The following is a 17,017-nucleotide window of genomic DNA, read 5'->3' as shown; positions in this document are numbered from 1 at the left end:
GCCATCTTCAAACTTGGGATTCTTCCAGTCCCAAGACTCTCACCTGTCCTGCTTTATCCAAAGTTTCAGAAGGTCAACAGAACACATTCGACTACTGTATCACTGTCCTTCTTTGCATAAATATTTCCAAACATAAGTAGCAGCCCACAACCAACTGTGACCTCTGGAGAAGTTCAAACAAATTCATGTTTCCTGACCATAGTGCATTTTATTATTTAGATCCATACTGCTGTTATCAGCCATATAAAGCATAGCAGAGCAGTGGTTCATGTCCTCTTGGTCATGAGTCTAGGGGATAGTCAAGAAAACAGAGGAGATGAAAAGAAAATAGAATTTTGCTTTTGTTTCCCTGTAGCATCACTAAGTCACTGCACAGTTAGTTGTCTGCTGTCTGTACCCTGATCTTAGCATTTCATTGGAATGATTTAGCAGGAAAGCTGTATGTTCCTCACCCAAACCTCATAAAATATCCCAGATTTTCTTGAAAATCCCCTTTCAGCTACCAGTCATGCTTTCCAACCCTGTGCCTCTTAGAGGCCTACTGAAAAACAGTGTTTTTCTGCCATGTTTCTTCCCCCAAATGTTGCCTTTCTTCCACTTTTGATTCTTAGCTTACAGGTAGATTTCAATATTTTGATCTTATTTCAACACGGATTTTCCCAATAAAGCATGTCCTAATGAATTTCCAGAAAGAATCATGCTGAGATTGAGAACCAGGAAAGGTATCTGGGATAGGAGATCAACACACAAGGAAAGCAGAAACTGTGCCCTTGACTAGTGGCCAACACAACTGGTTTCAAAGTCTGCCTTCAAAGCAGTGTTTGTTTCGAGGCAAGCCTAGCCTAGCTCTAGAAGTAACTATAACAGAGCTGCACTACTGAAAAACAGTGCCAGATATATACATGTTGTACCTTTTCATGTGGAACTCAAGAAGTGTGGCTCTGCTTCATCTGAGGCACACTTCATCTGGAAGGAGCCTCGTGGCTTCCGAAAAGAATCCTTATTTTAGCCAAGCTCAAATCTCTGCTTCATTTATAAGTCTTTAGTTGAGGCCTCACCTGAAGGAGGGTTGATCTTTCCAAGAGCTTCTGTGTTCTCATACTTCATTTAAGAATAAAGCCACATCAGGTGTTGGACATACTGGGATGAAGTATGATTAGGAAGTGATCTTGAATTGATAGATCGTGTTTTGTCAGAAGGCCCACAAATAACTTCATTCTCACTAGGTCCAGTCATTCCTTCTCACAGCAAAATCTCAAATAAGAAAATACACACAAAAAAGGGATGGTCAAGCAAAGTTAACAGTTTGTTATTGGCCAGTCTTGGCCACAAACCTTGCTGAAATTCTTGGAAGCCTATGCCACATGGAAGGCTTCTCTTTTCTCAATTAGATTGTACTGACCTTCAACTAAAGCAGAGCCATATATTCCTTCTCAGCCCAAGGTCCATTTGGTCTTTACTACCAAGACAAGAGTATATACCCTCCTGAGCTGGAAAAAAACATGCTGAGTGTGAGGCTATGGTATTTATACCTCCAAATTTCTATCCCTGAAGAACAGGGCCTGATCAGTGCCCTGGACCACGACCAATACAGGATAATCCTCCTCTTTAGGACTGGGAAGCTGGAGGGCTGGATGGGAGAAGGGAACCTCTATTGAGGTCACCAGGGGCTTCAGTCCAGGCTTCTATAGCCACCAACTCCAGTGTCCAGTGAGGAAGCTGGATCTACCATAAGAAAAACAAAACAGAACAAAATGTCCTATGGTTCAGCATAATGTAGGCCTGTAACATCTTGACACTGAAAAGTATGGTCTTCTCAAGAATTAGAATACAGGCATGTTAATATCAGGACAGATGGTCAATCTATCCTCTTAGATCCTAGAGTTGCTTCCAGTTTTCTTATATTGGTTATTTTCCTACATTAGAGTGGGCTCTCCAGGTCTACGAATGAGCCCGGGGGGGGGGGGGGGGGTGGGGGTAGCCACAGACTTAGGACACTGAACAAAAGTGGTTTGACTTAATAGGACAGAACACTTATGCAAGGGACACACTCTACTTTTATTTTTAAAAAGGCACATGGACAGCAATTATTCTGTGATTTAAAAATTTAGGTCATAGATTATGTTAAAGTATTAGTTACTTTATTCTGCTTTTTCTTGTGAAAACTAGTGTGTGGTAGATGGGCCCTTTTCTTTTTGTTCTTAGATTATATGTAGTATGTAAAATTATTCCATATATTCTTTCTGCTCCGTATACTACATAGGTCTGGAAACAAATTTTCTTTCTTTCTTTTTCTTTTTTTTTCTTTTTTTTAATGTTTATTTATTTTTGAGAGAGAGAGAGGGGCGGGGGGGAGGGGGAGTGGAGAGAGAGGGAGACACAGAATCCGAAGCAGGCTTCAGGCTCTGAGCTGTCAGCACAGAGCCTGATGTGGGACTCGAACCCATGAACCGTGAGATCATGACCTGAGCTGAAGTCAGACGCTTAACTGACTGAGCCACCCAGGCACCCTGACAAGATTTTCTTTTTAACTTCTTAACTTTCAACTAATTTCATTCAAAGGAACAGTAATGAGGCACTCTGATTTAATTGTTTTAATTTATACTGAAATTGTAATCTTTATACAAACAAAATCTTATTTAACTGCTTTCACCAAGTACTTGAATGTGTGTGTCAAGCAGTAAAATTTGTTTTACAGCTTCACTAAGTTGTTTAATGTATGTTATTAAAGGATGGATTGGTGCCATCACCCACATCTCAAAGCTACTGTTTCTACATTCTTTTGGGTCTTGTTTCCTGTGAATTCATCCCTTGAATTTTTCATTATTTTACTTTGATAATGTCCTTTCTCACATGGGCTGGGTGGTCCATCAAGGACTCAGCTTGGAGGCTTTCCCCCATTTTGGAGTGTTTTTACAGGTTCCTACAGTTCTGAGATATATTCAGATGAATTTCCAGTTTTCTTTTTTTATTCTAAGTCTTATTTCTTCTCTGTCCAAAACGACTACATGACCTAGAAATCATCCTCGCACATAATGATAATCTATCCTAGTAAGCTGGCTAATGACACTATGTAGTAAGGCCATGAGCTTTACAACTTGTAAGAAGGATCGGTTAAGAAAAGCAGAGCTAGTCCATGATCAAAAGTTTGTGGTGTTTACTCTGTACCAAGTACTTAATGTTTTATGATCCCATACTTAATCCTCTACCACAACACTGCAGGATAGGTATGTCCTACCTACGTCCTCAACAGTAGTAACACTGAAACTGTAATTTTAATGTATGTATTTCCTGCACCCAAATCAATTCTTTGTCACATCATTGTCACATTGGGCTGACTTCCTTCAAACACTTAATGACTTGACCTTTGAAATGCACACATACTAACCACATATTAACTAAATATCCCTCAGCCTAATGGTGACCAATAAGGAGTGTGGGACACTAGTGGTCTCAGTCAAAGGAATGCACAGAGTATCTTCTCTGGCTGGGATGTCTTCAATCAAGATAGTCATATATACTCACCTCTCTCCTCTCTCAGGAGCACCCTAGTGGAACCTTACTAGGTTTTCATATACTATCAGTGGGTGATTATAAATTCAGGTCGGCAGTTCACATCTTTGTTTAATGTAAAATTGTAGACCATTCAGTTTCATAAAAACATGTTAACTTAGTTTTGAGGAGCTTGAGAACCATTGATTTGTAGATTGCTCAGTTACATTTCTTATGATTACTTAAAGCATTTATACTGTCATGGGTGACATATGTTCCTCTTATTTGCATCTCTTTTTTATTAGCAGTGCCTCATTCAACACTCTGCTGGTCAGCAGTCTTGATGAAGGAGAGGGTGATACGCACAATTATATTTAGGCACAATTTAAACAATGAGGAATAAAGAAGACTCCCCACACCCATCATTGTAACATTAATCACCTAAGGACAGATTCTATAAAGAAAACCTATTCTCCAACCTATTTTTACCATTTCCCTGGCGATTATACAAGTTAGAATTTCTTTCCTAGTCATTACTAATTATTTTTCCCTTCCTCATCTTTACAATTCATACATCCAGCAAGTGCCCAGTTATCTTTTATACTTTCTGTTGCCAAACAAAAAAGGGAAGAACAACACAAAACCAAAAATCTGCTCAAATGACTAAAAGAAAAAATAAATGAGTAAAAGTAATCTTTGTTGATCAGTCTACATCTCTAGTGTAAGTATATTCCATAATATATCCTTTGAGGTCAATAAGAAGAAACTGATTCCACCATGGAGCTGGTGGCTGTCTTTTTATTGCTTTGCTTATGTTCTTTTGTTTTAATTTTCTTTACCAAGTCATTCACATCCTTAAAACTTAACATTTCTAAATTCAGTGTTCACTTTGATTCTGTTACCGGTGAGTAGTAAATTTCTTAGGAAATTTGTCCTACAAAACAAACAGACAAAAACAGAAAAAGAGTCATAAATAGGGACATCAAACTGGTGGTTGCCAGAGGGGTGGGGCGTGGTGGGGAAAATGGGCAAAATGGGTAAAGGGAAGTAGGAGGTACAGGATTCCAGTTTGGGCATGGAATGAAAGGTCCAGCATAGGGAATATAGTCTATGATACTGTAATAGTGTTGCATGGTGTTAGATGGTAACTACACATGTGGTAAGCATAACATATAGACTTATCTGATCACTGTGTGATGTACACCTGAAGCTAATGTAATATTGTGTGTCATCTGTGCTCCAATTAAAAAATAAATGGTTTCACGTTGTATGAAGCTAAAATTACATAAAGCAAATTATATTAATGAGAAAATGAAAGAAAGGAGAATTTGTCCTCAACTTGAATGAGTTTCTTTATTCAAACTCTTTCAGTAACATGTTTTTCTAAATATTTCTTAGTCCCTGAGATTCATGGAAAAAACAAACCATTGATCACTTACGTGGGGGATTCAACTGTCTTGATGTGTAAATGTCAACATTGCTCTCCTTTACATTGGACCTGGTACCATAGTAATGGGAGTGTGCAGGTAAGATCGTATTTCTTTGATCTGAAGAAAACAAAATGGAAACTTTTATTTCATAAATAATAAGATTACCAGCAGAATCAGAATTTCTAGGACCATTTGTACTTCTATTATCTTACTATTTAATATGTATTCATGAAGAAGAACAGTGATAAATGCCGTTGTCATTGAATGTTTTTAGCATATTACATTTTACGTCTGAAGATACTCTTAATGTTTCATTAACTGGTACTTTGTTTCTTAGATTTAGCGACTTAATTTAAATTTTTTGAAAGGAAGTTATAATTCGCTTTTAGTTGATGAGTTTAGAAATGACCCTAACAAAAAGATTCTCTTCTCTTATCATCCCATGAAAGTATCTAGAAAAAGTAGACAGTTTTCTTTTTCAGCTTCTGTCTCTGGAAACATTTGTGATAATATGCAACACAGTGGCGCCATTTGAGAAAAGAATAAAAATTTGGTAACTTAAACTTAGGTCTTGGGAGTGTCATTGGCCTTTCTTGGCCTTCCAGTATCCTAAGGGAAGCCAAAGACTTTACATTCCTGTTAAAGAATTAATGGCTGTTCAAAGAGCTGATAATAAGAAAAACATGAGCATTCAAAAAATCATTTCTCACTCTTTTCCTTCCTCCCAAATAGCCTCTAAGAGCAAGGAAATTTAGCACATTGTCCTCCAGGGGAACACCGTCTATTACTCTGCTACTAGTGAACGGTGAAATTAAAACAAGCTGTAATTCTAGGAGGGACAGCATGAGACAGTGTAGACCTTACAATGAAATACTAAATTCCTTCTTAGACAAAATTGAAACTGCCATAGACTGTTGAAGAGAACCAGAGGAAGGACTTAAAAGACAGAGTGTCTGATTCTGTGGTGGGTTTGATTTTTCAGAGAAAGCTCCAAGTCACTTAGGAGTAAATTTAAACCAGTCACATTTCTGCTTATCTTCTCATTGGTGATTAGGAAAGGCAATCCTTTTGTGTGTGTAAATATTTTTTTAAGTATGTAAATTTATAAAGATAAGTATCAATTGTAGTACTTGAAATAGATAGCCTGATTTATTTATGTATATGGGATACTAGGGAAAAAATAACCTAAATCTGATGATATTAAACTCTCAGGATGTAGTCTGTGCCTCTCTTCATTTGCTATCGTAATTTTCTCTCAATTTGGTCCTCAGCTTGGGTCATATTAGAATGTGAGGAAAGTGTAAGGAAGAGGGTGCAGGTCAAAACTTTAAGTCAAGTGTTCTTTTTCAAAATGTAGACAAACCATCTGCATCAGAATCATCCGGGGTGCCTGTTAAACATGCATTACTGTGATTCATCAGTTCTGGGTTAGAGAGGGTTTCATTTGAACGTCACAGGCAGCTCTGTGCACAGGGAGCCAGGTTGCTAAAATTTTGGCGGGGTGGGGGGTGCAAATAATAAACTCACAGACAATTCTTTATCAGATAACCTCTAAGAATATTTGTATGCAGATTAGCACTTATCAAGCAGGGCAGTTGAGTGATAGTGCAGTGAAGGCATCAAATGGCCTGAGAATAAATTTTAATTTAAACGGGTTAAATAAATCAGCTCCACAGCAGTTTCATATGGCTCTTTAGAGGCTGGGGAAAATCCAGTGAATCCCAGAAGCCACCTTGCCTGATAAAGAAAGAAATTCAGATATGAGAAGACAGAAGGTGTGCAGACAAGCACATTTACCAGACTCACAGAGGATTTCTACCCTTCCCTCTATGTCAGCTTCAAAGGCCTGAAGATTTCACCCTCAGTTCCAGTCTGAGGACCTCCCGGTGCCAGGGGCCAGTGATCTTCCTTTATACAAATGATCAGATTTAATAGCTTCATTAGGGGCGCCTGGGTGGCTCGGTCGGTTAAGCGTCCGACTTCGGCTCAGGTCATGATCTCATGGTCTGTGGGTTCGAGCCCCGCGTCGGGCTCTGTGCTGACAGCTCAGAGCCTGGAGCCTGTTTCAGATTCTGTGTCTCCCTCTCTCTGTGACCCTCCCCCGTTCATGCTCTGTCTCTCTCTGTCTCAAAAATAAATAAACGTTAAAAAAAAAATTAAAAAAAAAATAGCTTCATTAATTCATTAAGTTCAATAGTTGATTTGATGTATGGGAGGGAGGAAGGACTTTAAACAGCTAGTTAGGGCTTAGAACATGTAACCCAGATGGCTGGAATTTTTGTGTAATTTTAATTCTGATATTTACCCACGAGCACCTATACACTATAGTTTCAAAGACTGAGTGCTTAGCACTTAAAATATCCCTTTCCTTTGCTACCTTTGGGAGAGCAAACTCTTGGACTCTGTTACTATGCCTTATACCTTTTGCTCAAACTAGATTATTTAGGATGTGTATCTTTTATGCAATATGATAGGAATGGCTTTTAATGTCTCCTTATGTTAGGTTCCTATTGATGTTCAAATGAGCGAGAAGTATGCGATCAATAGAACAAATGCTAATGAAACAAGGCTGAAGATAATGCAACTTACAGAGGACAATCAGGGATCTTACTGGTGCCATGCAGTATTCCAGTTAGGCGAGAGTGAAGAGCGCGTTCAACTTGTGGTGCTGAGTTACTTGGTGCCGCTCAAACCATTTCTTGGAATAGTTGTTGAGGTTGCTATTTTAGTGGCTGTTATTCTGCTTTGTGAAACATACACCCAAAAGAAAAAGAAGCACATAGGTAAGATTTCTTTTTTTTGGGTAATCTTCTCATGTTATGACTTAATACATTATAGTGGCTTTAGAGTTTGGGGGAAATGTCTAACTTTTGTTATTTGGAGTGGTATTTATGTTAATATTAATGGTGAAAGTACTATGAATTTATACTGATAGACTTTCTGTTTCAACTTCCTAAAATATTTTAGTATGAAAATATACTTTTTTCCCCCTTTTTCTTTGGTGTTGCTGGTACCTAAACACCAATTAGGTGATATGTGGTTTGGTACTGGAATATTAGTAAGTCCCTTCGTAGCTTAACATAGAAGATCTCAAAGACTGTCTTTCAGTTAGATAACACGTTTCAAAAATATTTTATCAAACATTCTGGAGTTCTTATAAAAGAGACATTTTCTGGTCTGTTTTCTATTTTTGTAGCATGTATCTTACAGATTACAGGTTGAGAAGCCAATGGTCCCCTAAGAAAATGTATCTTACATTCTATATACTTTTCTGATTTTGTACTAAATTTTTGTTAACTTAAATAATTACAAATTAGTCAGCCCTATTTTGAAAATCCAAGACACTAGACTATGCCTGATCAGAGATTGGAGGAGGAGCGCCTGGATGGCTCAGTCAGTTGAGCATCTGACTTTGGCTCATGTCATGATCTCACGGCTCGTGAGTTCGAGCCCCACGTCCGGCTCTGTGTTGACAGCTCAGAGCCTGGAGCCTGCTTCAGATTCTGTGTCCTTCTCTCTCTCTCTCCCCCTCCCTCGCTCATGCTCCGTCTCTGTCTCTGTCTCTCAAGAATAAATAAAACATTTAAAAAAATAAAATAAAAAATTTAAAAAATTGCAGTTGAGGTCTAGAGAGCAGGGAAAGGGGAGAACATGATCGATGTGGAAGTGTCTTGTGTGGTATGTCTCTCTTTCATTCCAAAGAGAGAAAACTGCACAAATGCATTTTTAACTTGGGGAAAGCTGAATTCAACATACGTGATCCGTAAGAATAACAAACCAATCTTAATAAATTCTTCCTTTGCTGCACAGATGATGGGAAAGAATTTGAACAAGTTGAACAGCTGTAAGTATTATTTTTTACAGATTAATTTTCACTTGAGTAAAATACAGACAAGTATGAAATTGAATATAAAAGTTTGCAGGTGAAAAAACAAAACCCACAAGTGTAACATCATGCAGGTGTTATTTTCTGTACACATCTGTGTTGTGGGGAGGCTTGCCTGCAAGGGAGCCTCCCCTCCTCCCTCCAACACTCACTTTTACCTCTCTGTGCTTCGGTTTTCTCCTCAACAAAATGGCTTTAATGATAGCATTTGCCGTACAAGGCTTTTGGACCAAATGCTTAGCCTAGGCTTTAATGCACAGGGGTGTTCAATAACCATAAGGAAGTATTATTGTGTAAAGTAGTATTTCTCAAACTTGGCTATATCTTTGGTTACTTAGGATGCTCCTTAAAAATACAATTGCTCAGGGGGCGCCTGGGTGGCTCAGTCAGTTAAGTGTCCGACTTCAGCTTGGGTCATGATCTCACAGTTTGTGAGTTGGAGCCCCGCATCGGGCTGTGTGCTGACAGCTCAGAGCCTGGAGCCTGCTTCGGATTCTGATTGGCTGTTATCTTGCAGGCCTCAAAACAGCACACAAGTTATACTCATATACCCAAGTCCTCACTCATGTTGGGCGAGAAGCAGTTCTCCCTCTGCATAAAATAAACAGGACTTGGTTACGGTCATCTATGGCAATAGTTCTTCTCTAAGCAATGGTATAAAAACAAAATCAACATTATGAGTAAAACATTTTTGGGAAAAATGAATTGTCTGTATTGACCTTTCACATTTTAACCTGATGGCCACAGTATAGATGGTGTACTGACTTGATTTGATGTAATGTAAATATCTAGCGGTTTTCTTTTTTGTTTTCTATACAGGAAATCAGACGATACCAATGGTGTAGAAAATAATGCCCCCAGGCACAGAAAAAATGTAAGTTACTTCCAAAGGATATTCCAAATAAAAGGAAAAATTCATATACACAGACTCTTATTCCAGCTACTCTTTTTAGTTTCATACAAACCTAATCATTTACTATGTGCTTGAATATGCTTGTTTACAATATTATAGAAGAAAATTTATAGTTCTGCAAGAATAAATGACATCTTTTTTCTACCATAGAACATGTAGCAACAAACCTAAAAGTAAATCTATTGCACTGTGTGTATATATATATATCACCATGGGCTAGCTAGTTCCTTTTACTACTTTTCATATAGTCTTGTTTTTTTTTTCTATCATAGGTTTTCTGGATCTTCCTCTTTTATTCTCATATACTGCCATATATTTGGTGCTATGAACAAATCCATATTAGCTTATTTTCTTTACTGATTAGAATCCAAATTTTCATAGTTCATCAACATTTTTTCCACAGTATTTAGGATGGATACTGTTGGTTTTGGCAGTGGTTTGGATCACTCCTTGCTAGCACTTTTTGCTTTGCTAGAGTGATAAGTAGTTCTAGAATGATTAGGACATGCTAATTATGTTTCATTATGCTTTATTTAACTCAGGAATCTGTGAGCCATTGAGAGCGAAACATCGTGTCAAGAGTCATGGGAACATGTGCAGTTTGTATTTCAGCTTTATTTATGCTTCCTATTAAGAACATCTGAATTTTTATTTTTAAAAGGATGAAAAGTTTATGCAATATATTGCTCAGCAGTAGCTTTGTAATAATATATGTATGTGGGATCTAAAGATATATTTTCAGTCTGCAGTTATTTTTACATTAAAGCAAGGTAAATTATATTAAATATGTTCTATGAGCTATAACCTAGGATAATTAATTTCATCCTGGTCATCAAAGGATGCACAGAACAGATACCAGCAAAACCAGTTGATACTACACAGAACTAATGTCATTCAAGACCTGTTTATAACCAAAGAATTCATTAAAGAGAAAATCTTCGCCATTTGCCTTAAAAAGTTGTTTTTTTCTAATCATGCTTACTACGTATAGAAATATTTGTAATAATTTTCATGTAAGGTTCGTCCTCTGTCACACTGGAAAAAAACCATCTTCACTAGGAAATGAATACTTTCTGCCTTTGCTAACAATTCACAATCGCCACAAGAAAAACATACTTTTCCTCCACAAATAGCAGTTTAAGGCAAGGAAATATAACCATATACTTGCCCCAAATCTCCCATCACCACAAAAAAAGCCCATTTCCCGACCTTTGTTTCACTCCTCTCCACTGCTTTCAGACAGCAGGCAAAAGTGACTCTTAGTCTTTATGCGGAGCATTTTTTAAATGCCATGGGTTTGGGATTTCATAAGTTACACCTGGGCTGATGCTGTAGGCTATAGGTCCATATAGTCATAATATAGCACTGCGACAGGGTTCTGTAGAAGCACTGCTTCTGTGATTCATGGTTTCCTGGTATCTTTGACTTGGTGCCTGGTGCCCTGATACTCATGGGTAGCTAAATATCTAAAAAGGCTTTGCTAGTGCTTTCTAGTCACGATTCCTTTGTTTGAAACCCAGAGGTACTAAAGTATTTCTTCTCTGTTGTTGTAAATGCCGTAGACTTTTCTTCAAAATTAGAATGGTTCCGTTGGTGTGTATAACTGAAATATTTCATAAAATCACTTTAACTAAATCAAATGAAATAGATCATGAAAAATTGTCAGTGGCTTTGAGTGGACTATTAAAATCATACTGCAGGACACTAGACTGTGTTGAAGATGATGATGTGAAGCCTCAGTGTCCCTAGTGCTGGTGGGTCCAGTATAGCAGCCATCAGAACAAGCAGAAGCCAAGAGGGAAGAGTTGGGACGGTGACAAGAAACCCATGATTTCTGGTGACTAGGAGACTCACATTTGGAGAAGAGGAGTTCAGTGATTTGTAATAATAATAATAATAATAATAATAATAATAACTTCTAGAAATTAACATTGTGTCCTGGCTGAGAAAATAATAAAATTGTGTTAATGAAAATTGGAGTTTATATGGCATCTTAACTAATGTTAAAAGTATTACTAATAGGAGTAATACACATAAAGTCGTGACTTAGAAGCTGCTCATTGTTTTGTTGCAGAGTATTTTGTGTAAAGCATGTTAACTACACATACACGTTTTATTGAACTAGATATCCCTTAAGTAATGGCAGATTTTATTTCGTTCTTAGTCTCAGAGCCATAAGCCTTGCATTGTTTTGGTTTAATTCAGTATTTGATAAAATTCTCTTGGATGGTATCTATATGATGGCAGACAACCAATCAGGTCACTTAATTAATATAAACAATTTGAATTCAGTGAAAAATGAGACCTATTATTTGACTAAGTACAATTCAAAATGGTGTATTTATGATTGGCATATACAAAACAATTTGTAGCTCATAGGCAGTATGCATCCTTACGTTTTGCAACACTATTTAGGCTAAGATATTTTTCAAGCAAGAAAAATTGCTGCCCCTTGGTAATCTGAAATGTTTAAATAGTAAGTTGAATTTTTAAGGGTCAATGCTTGCTATTTTTCCTAGCAAAGGCAATTCATTTCAGTGACTTTAAGCAGAAAAAGTACTCAGAAAATTAAAGTTGAGTTTTGGCTTTTTAGATCCTCTCTGGAAGAACTTCTGGAAAATTACTTCAGACTCTTAGATTAAAAGTGGAATGCTTCCATTAACTAACCTCATGTGGAAGATAGATGGATTAACTCATAATAACCAATTGTAAATTGGCTGAAAATTCTAAGCAAGCAGAAAAGCTGAAGTAGGAAAACTGCTCTATGTTTATATATTAGACATGTTGGGAAGTTCTATTAATCTTTCCAGCTAACAGGGTTTTGCAGAATAAGTAGATTTAATGATGTCTTAAAATTCCCAGATACTTTCATATTCAGTTTATGCTCTAATGTAAATCTTCTCCCCCATTGTATCTGTCTCTTTTTTCTCAGCATCTAGGTACTCAGGCCAAAACCCAGAGCTCATTATGACATTTTCTTCTCCTCTATTAACTAATACTCATTATTAATGAATCTGTTTCTTTACCCTTCTCAGTAGTTCACTAATCCACCCATTGCCTTCCCCACCCCACCCTCACCACTGCAGTAGCAAGGGCTTGGCTTTCCTTCTTCTGTCTCATCTTCTGTTAGTCCATTTTTTGTACTGCTGCCCGACTCATCTTTCTAAAACACAGATCTCGCTATGCTAACTTAATGTGGCAGCTTCCATTCTGCAGACTCACCTTTGATATTCCTTTTATTTATTTTTTTAAGTTTATTTGGAGAGAAAGAGAGCATGTGCTCACGCACCTGTGTGTGCAGGGGAGTGGCAGAGAGGAAGGGAGAGAGAGAATCCCAGTGCAGAGCCCCACACAGGGCTTGAACTCACAAACTGTGGGATCATGACCTGAGCCGAAATCCAGAGTCGGAGACTCCACCGACTGAGCACCCAGGTGCCCATTTCTTAATACTGCAGTTTTCCAAGTTGCTAATCTCTCCCTAGTGTCTTGATTTAGCCTTGATATACAGAGATCCGGTGCAGAATGCTGTCCCCCACCCTGTGCTCCTTCCATGGACTGGCTCGAGTTTAGCTTTCAAAATTTTAATCTGATGTTATTTCCTGGTAGATCTTTCACACCCAGTGGAATATATACCATGTTATTTCATCAAATAACTCCACATTTCTTTGTGTTTATTACCCTGTAACATCTGTCTTCTTCCTGTGTCCTGTACCTAACCTACCACAGAGAGGGTGCATTAGAGATGTCACAAAATGTGTGTTGAATAGGTAAATGTATCAGTAAAAATCAAGTTTCATAAATTTGTAGTTATTTTTAGAACAATCTAAATTGTGACATCAGAATTAAAACACATTATTTTAACAGAGATAAACAAGGTTTTGAGTCAACGTTTGCTTCTATTACTTTGAAAACTACACAGTAATAGAGTCAAAAGTGTCATCAGATTTTCATAATGTATTAATATCTAGTGAGTGAAGAGAGCTCTGATTCCTAAACTGCTATACAAGGTATGCCCCCTTCAGTTTATTTAAAATTCCTATTGTCCTCTATTTTTCATGGACAGTTGGAATATTAACCCTATTTTTATCTTTTATTTTAATGAGATAATGTATTGAATTTAAATATAAACAACTTTAGCAATTATAGCCTTTGCATGGTGCTGTAGTGTCCCCCGCCCCCGCCCCCGACTCATTTCTCATTTCTCTTCCCCACCAATACCTTATAGTACTTTAGAGTATCTCGGAATCCCATTCAAAATTTTATCTTAAATAAAAATTTTTAAAGAAAGGTTTCATTGTTTGGTTTTGATCACTGAAGATTTGTCTTTAATCAAATTCATGAAAGAAAAAAAATGTCAGTTCCGCTCACTTATTCCCTAGGTCTTCATCTTTGAGGCATTTAAATAGATTTATACAAGACGGTTACTGAATATTTACTATACTTCCTTACAGAAAATGCACTTTTCTAATTGAAAAAGGCTATGCAGTCAGTGAATTATGGGACTTACTCCCTATTACCCTTGTTCATCTTCAGGTGGGAGTGAGTTCAAGTATGTGTTGCAGTATTAGTTAAAAGGCACAGGTGTGCCTGGGTGGCTCAATCGGTTAAGTGTCCAACTTCGGCTCAGGTCATGATCTCACAGTTCTGCATCGGGCTCTGTGCTGACAGCTCAGAGCCTGGAGCCTGCTTCGGATTCTGTGTCTCCCTCTCTCTCTGCCCCTCCCCCACTCAGGCTCGCTCTCTCTCTCTCTCTCTCAAAAATAAATAATAAACATTTAAAAAAAAGCACAGTGACCTACTTAAAGCATGCTCTGAGTTAATATTTATTGGATGAATGAAAAATAGATGAATGACTCAATTATGTTGGAATCTTAAATTATACATATTTACATAATATCTACTTTGATTCTGATTAATTAACTTTGACTCTATCCTATCCAGAGAAAAAGAAAACTGAAACTGCCTATGTTCAATTCTGTGGTCTTTAGGAATGTATTTGCACTGAATCTAGATGGTCAATTACATGCCAAATTGAGTTCCTCATTAAGAATATATAAATTTCATTAAATAATAAAACCTGACATTTGTCGAGTGCTTAGCATGTGACAGGCACTGTGCTGAATGCTTTGACATGTGTTGCCTCCTTGAATCCCTACATCACATCCTTATGCTACAGGAAATATTACCATTTGCTGTATTAGAGATGAGAAACCCAAAACCTGGGGAGACGGTGTTTGGAGCTGGGATGGAAATTCAAGGAGTCCTTCTCAGGAGTCTTCGTTTAACAACCATGTTGAACATCTTTAGCCCCTACTTACATGCGTCTTAGAAAATGAGGCTATTATCTATATCAAGTATCTTTTAAAAAATTTTTATTTTCTCAGATGGTCAGTTAAAGAAGTTCCACAATCTTATCCTCAAGGCTTATAGGATCTGTGCTGTGTCCCTATGAGTGGTGCTGGGGAATCATGACCCTTCTGTTCCTTTGGAGAGTCCTTCTTCCCACCTACCCCTATTTTTACTCCTCAGTAGTTAGTGTGAACATTAGCTTTATCATCCAAACACTGAGAATGAAAGAAAGCATATGTATCATTTCACCAGGACAACAGACAGAAAATGGACCTGTATGGTCACGTTTTTCGTCTGCAGGGAAGAACTAAGTACTTTATGGATATTCTAGCCTAGGCATAGCAGTAACATGTATAGCAAGTTTGAGTGATAAATTCAAGGTCAGGGAAAGAACTATCTTTAGAAAATGCCAGGTGAGAGTCACTATAGACAAATACCTATTATGAGACAATTTAGTAAGTTTAAAGATTTATTACTTTCCAAAGGTAATGTGATTAAAATTTATTATAATTCAAAAGTATGATTCACAGTTGTGAGAGATGTTGGAAAAGAAAGTCATGTTTTTGATAACCTGTGAAATGAATTGGGCAATTCTTTGGATCTGCTTATCTTCGTGATTAATGTATCATAATAATATCTGTGATTGTCAGTGAATCAGGAATGCCTCATTATGCTTTTATAATAAAATTTACTTACAAAATTGGTGAAGATTACTCATGAATAGCATTGTCAAAATTACTTTTAATCACGTGATTAACTTGGAACATCTATGTTTCTTACTCTCTCATTTTCCAAATAAGAAAATGCTAGGAAAACTTGTTTACAGGATATTGGTTAAAATCTTATATTATTTTGGTGTGTTATCTATTATGGTTCAGAACTTTTGCTCACAAAAATTGATTTTGCTATTTAATTTGTACTGTACTTCAGGGAAAGCACAAATTCTCATTTTTCTATGTTTTATTTGATAAATGGAAATATTAGACATATTACATATGAAATTAACTATAATGTTATTTAATGGCACAAAAATATCACAAAATATGATTATATTAACAGCTTTTGTATCTCTTAAGATAAAAATTTGACCATAAACTTTACTTTTTTTTTTTAAATCAAGGACCATGGATTTATGATGACATATTTCCTAATAATTTTAATATTTTCTCTTTTTTTAGCATACGTGTCTAAATTTCCATTAATGCCTTTCTGATTTATGTAAATAGCACAGAAAATGTCTATATTGGAATGTTTAAAGACAGCTTTTTGTTGCATATAACTCAAAGAGTGTACTTAATATGCAATTAAATTCAATAAAATTTCCTCCAAATTAAGGATTTAAGTGAGTATTAGAAAATATATTTTTGGGCACCTGGGTGGCTCAGTTGGTTAAGTTCCACAACCAACTGGTCATGATCTCACAGTTTCTGTGATGGAGCTCCTCATTGGCATGGAGCCTTCTTGGAATTCTCTCTACCTCTGTCTCTCTCTCTCTCTCTCTCTCTCTCTCCCTCCCTCTCCTTCTCCCTCTCTCTCTGCCCATCTCCTGCTCTCTCTTTCTCTCTCTCAAAGTAAATAAACATTTTTAAAAAAGAAAATATATTTTCAATTTTCAATAGAAAAAACTGATTTTTTTCCCTTTCATTATACTCATGGGAAGTTTGGTAAAACAATTCATCCTTCTCAAGAGAGCCCAACAAAAAAGTGTGCCTTGAGCTGGTTAGCTCCTGCTGGGAGAGGGAAAGGGGGAGCTGTTTAGTGGGTATAGAGTTTCAGTCCTACAAGATGAAAACTTCTGGAGATCTGTTTTACAACAATGTTAATATACTTAATGCTACTGAACTGTACATTTAAACATGGTTAAGGTGGCAAATATTCTTTATGGTAATTTTATTACAATTTTTTAAGAGTTTTATTTATTTTGGAAAAGAGTGCACACATGAGTGG

The 17,017-nt window shown here is 37.0% G+C and overlaps 1 protein-coding gene across 1 annotated transcript in view; it reads left to right on the top strand.

Annotated features, from left to right (window-relative positions):
* The window catches only part of EMB (embigin), a 50,283-nt gene extending 33,876 nt beyond the window's left edge, over window positions 1-16,407 (top strand). Inside the window, exons 8-12 of the mRNA XM_053906982.1 lie at window positions 4,891-5,018; window positions 7,426-7,705; window positions 8,733-8,766; window positions 9,628-9,682; window positions 10,264-16,407. Of these exons, the coding sequence (XP_053762957.1) occupies window positions 4,891-5,018; window positions 7,426-7,705; window positions 8,733-8,766; window positions 9,628-9,682; window positions 10,264-10,281 (515 nt within the window). The 3' untranslated portion in view covers window positions 10,282-16,407. The remainder of the gene's footprint in view (window positions 1-4,890; window positions 5,019-7,425; window positions 7,706-8,732; window positions 8,767-9,627; window positions 9,683-10,263) is intronic.
* Window positions 16,408-17,017: the final 610 nt, after the last annotated feature.

The sequence above is a fragment of the Panthera pardus genome, unplaced genomic scaffold (genome assembly GCF_024362965.1).
Source record: "Panthera pardus isolate Hobbes unplaced genomic scaffold, ASM2436296v1 HiC_scaffold_2, whole genome shotgun sequence".
In the NCBI taxonomy this organism is placed as follows: domain Eukaryota; kingdom Metazoa; phylum Chordata; class Mammalia; order Carnivora; family Felidae; genus Panthera; species Panthera pardus.
Note: the sequence above shows the minus strand (reverse complement) of the source record. Positions and strands in the feature narration are given on the sequence as shown.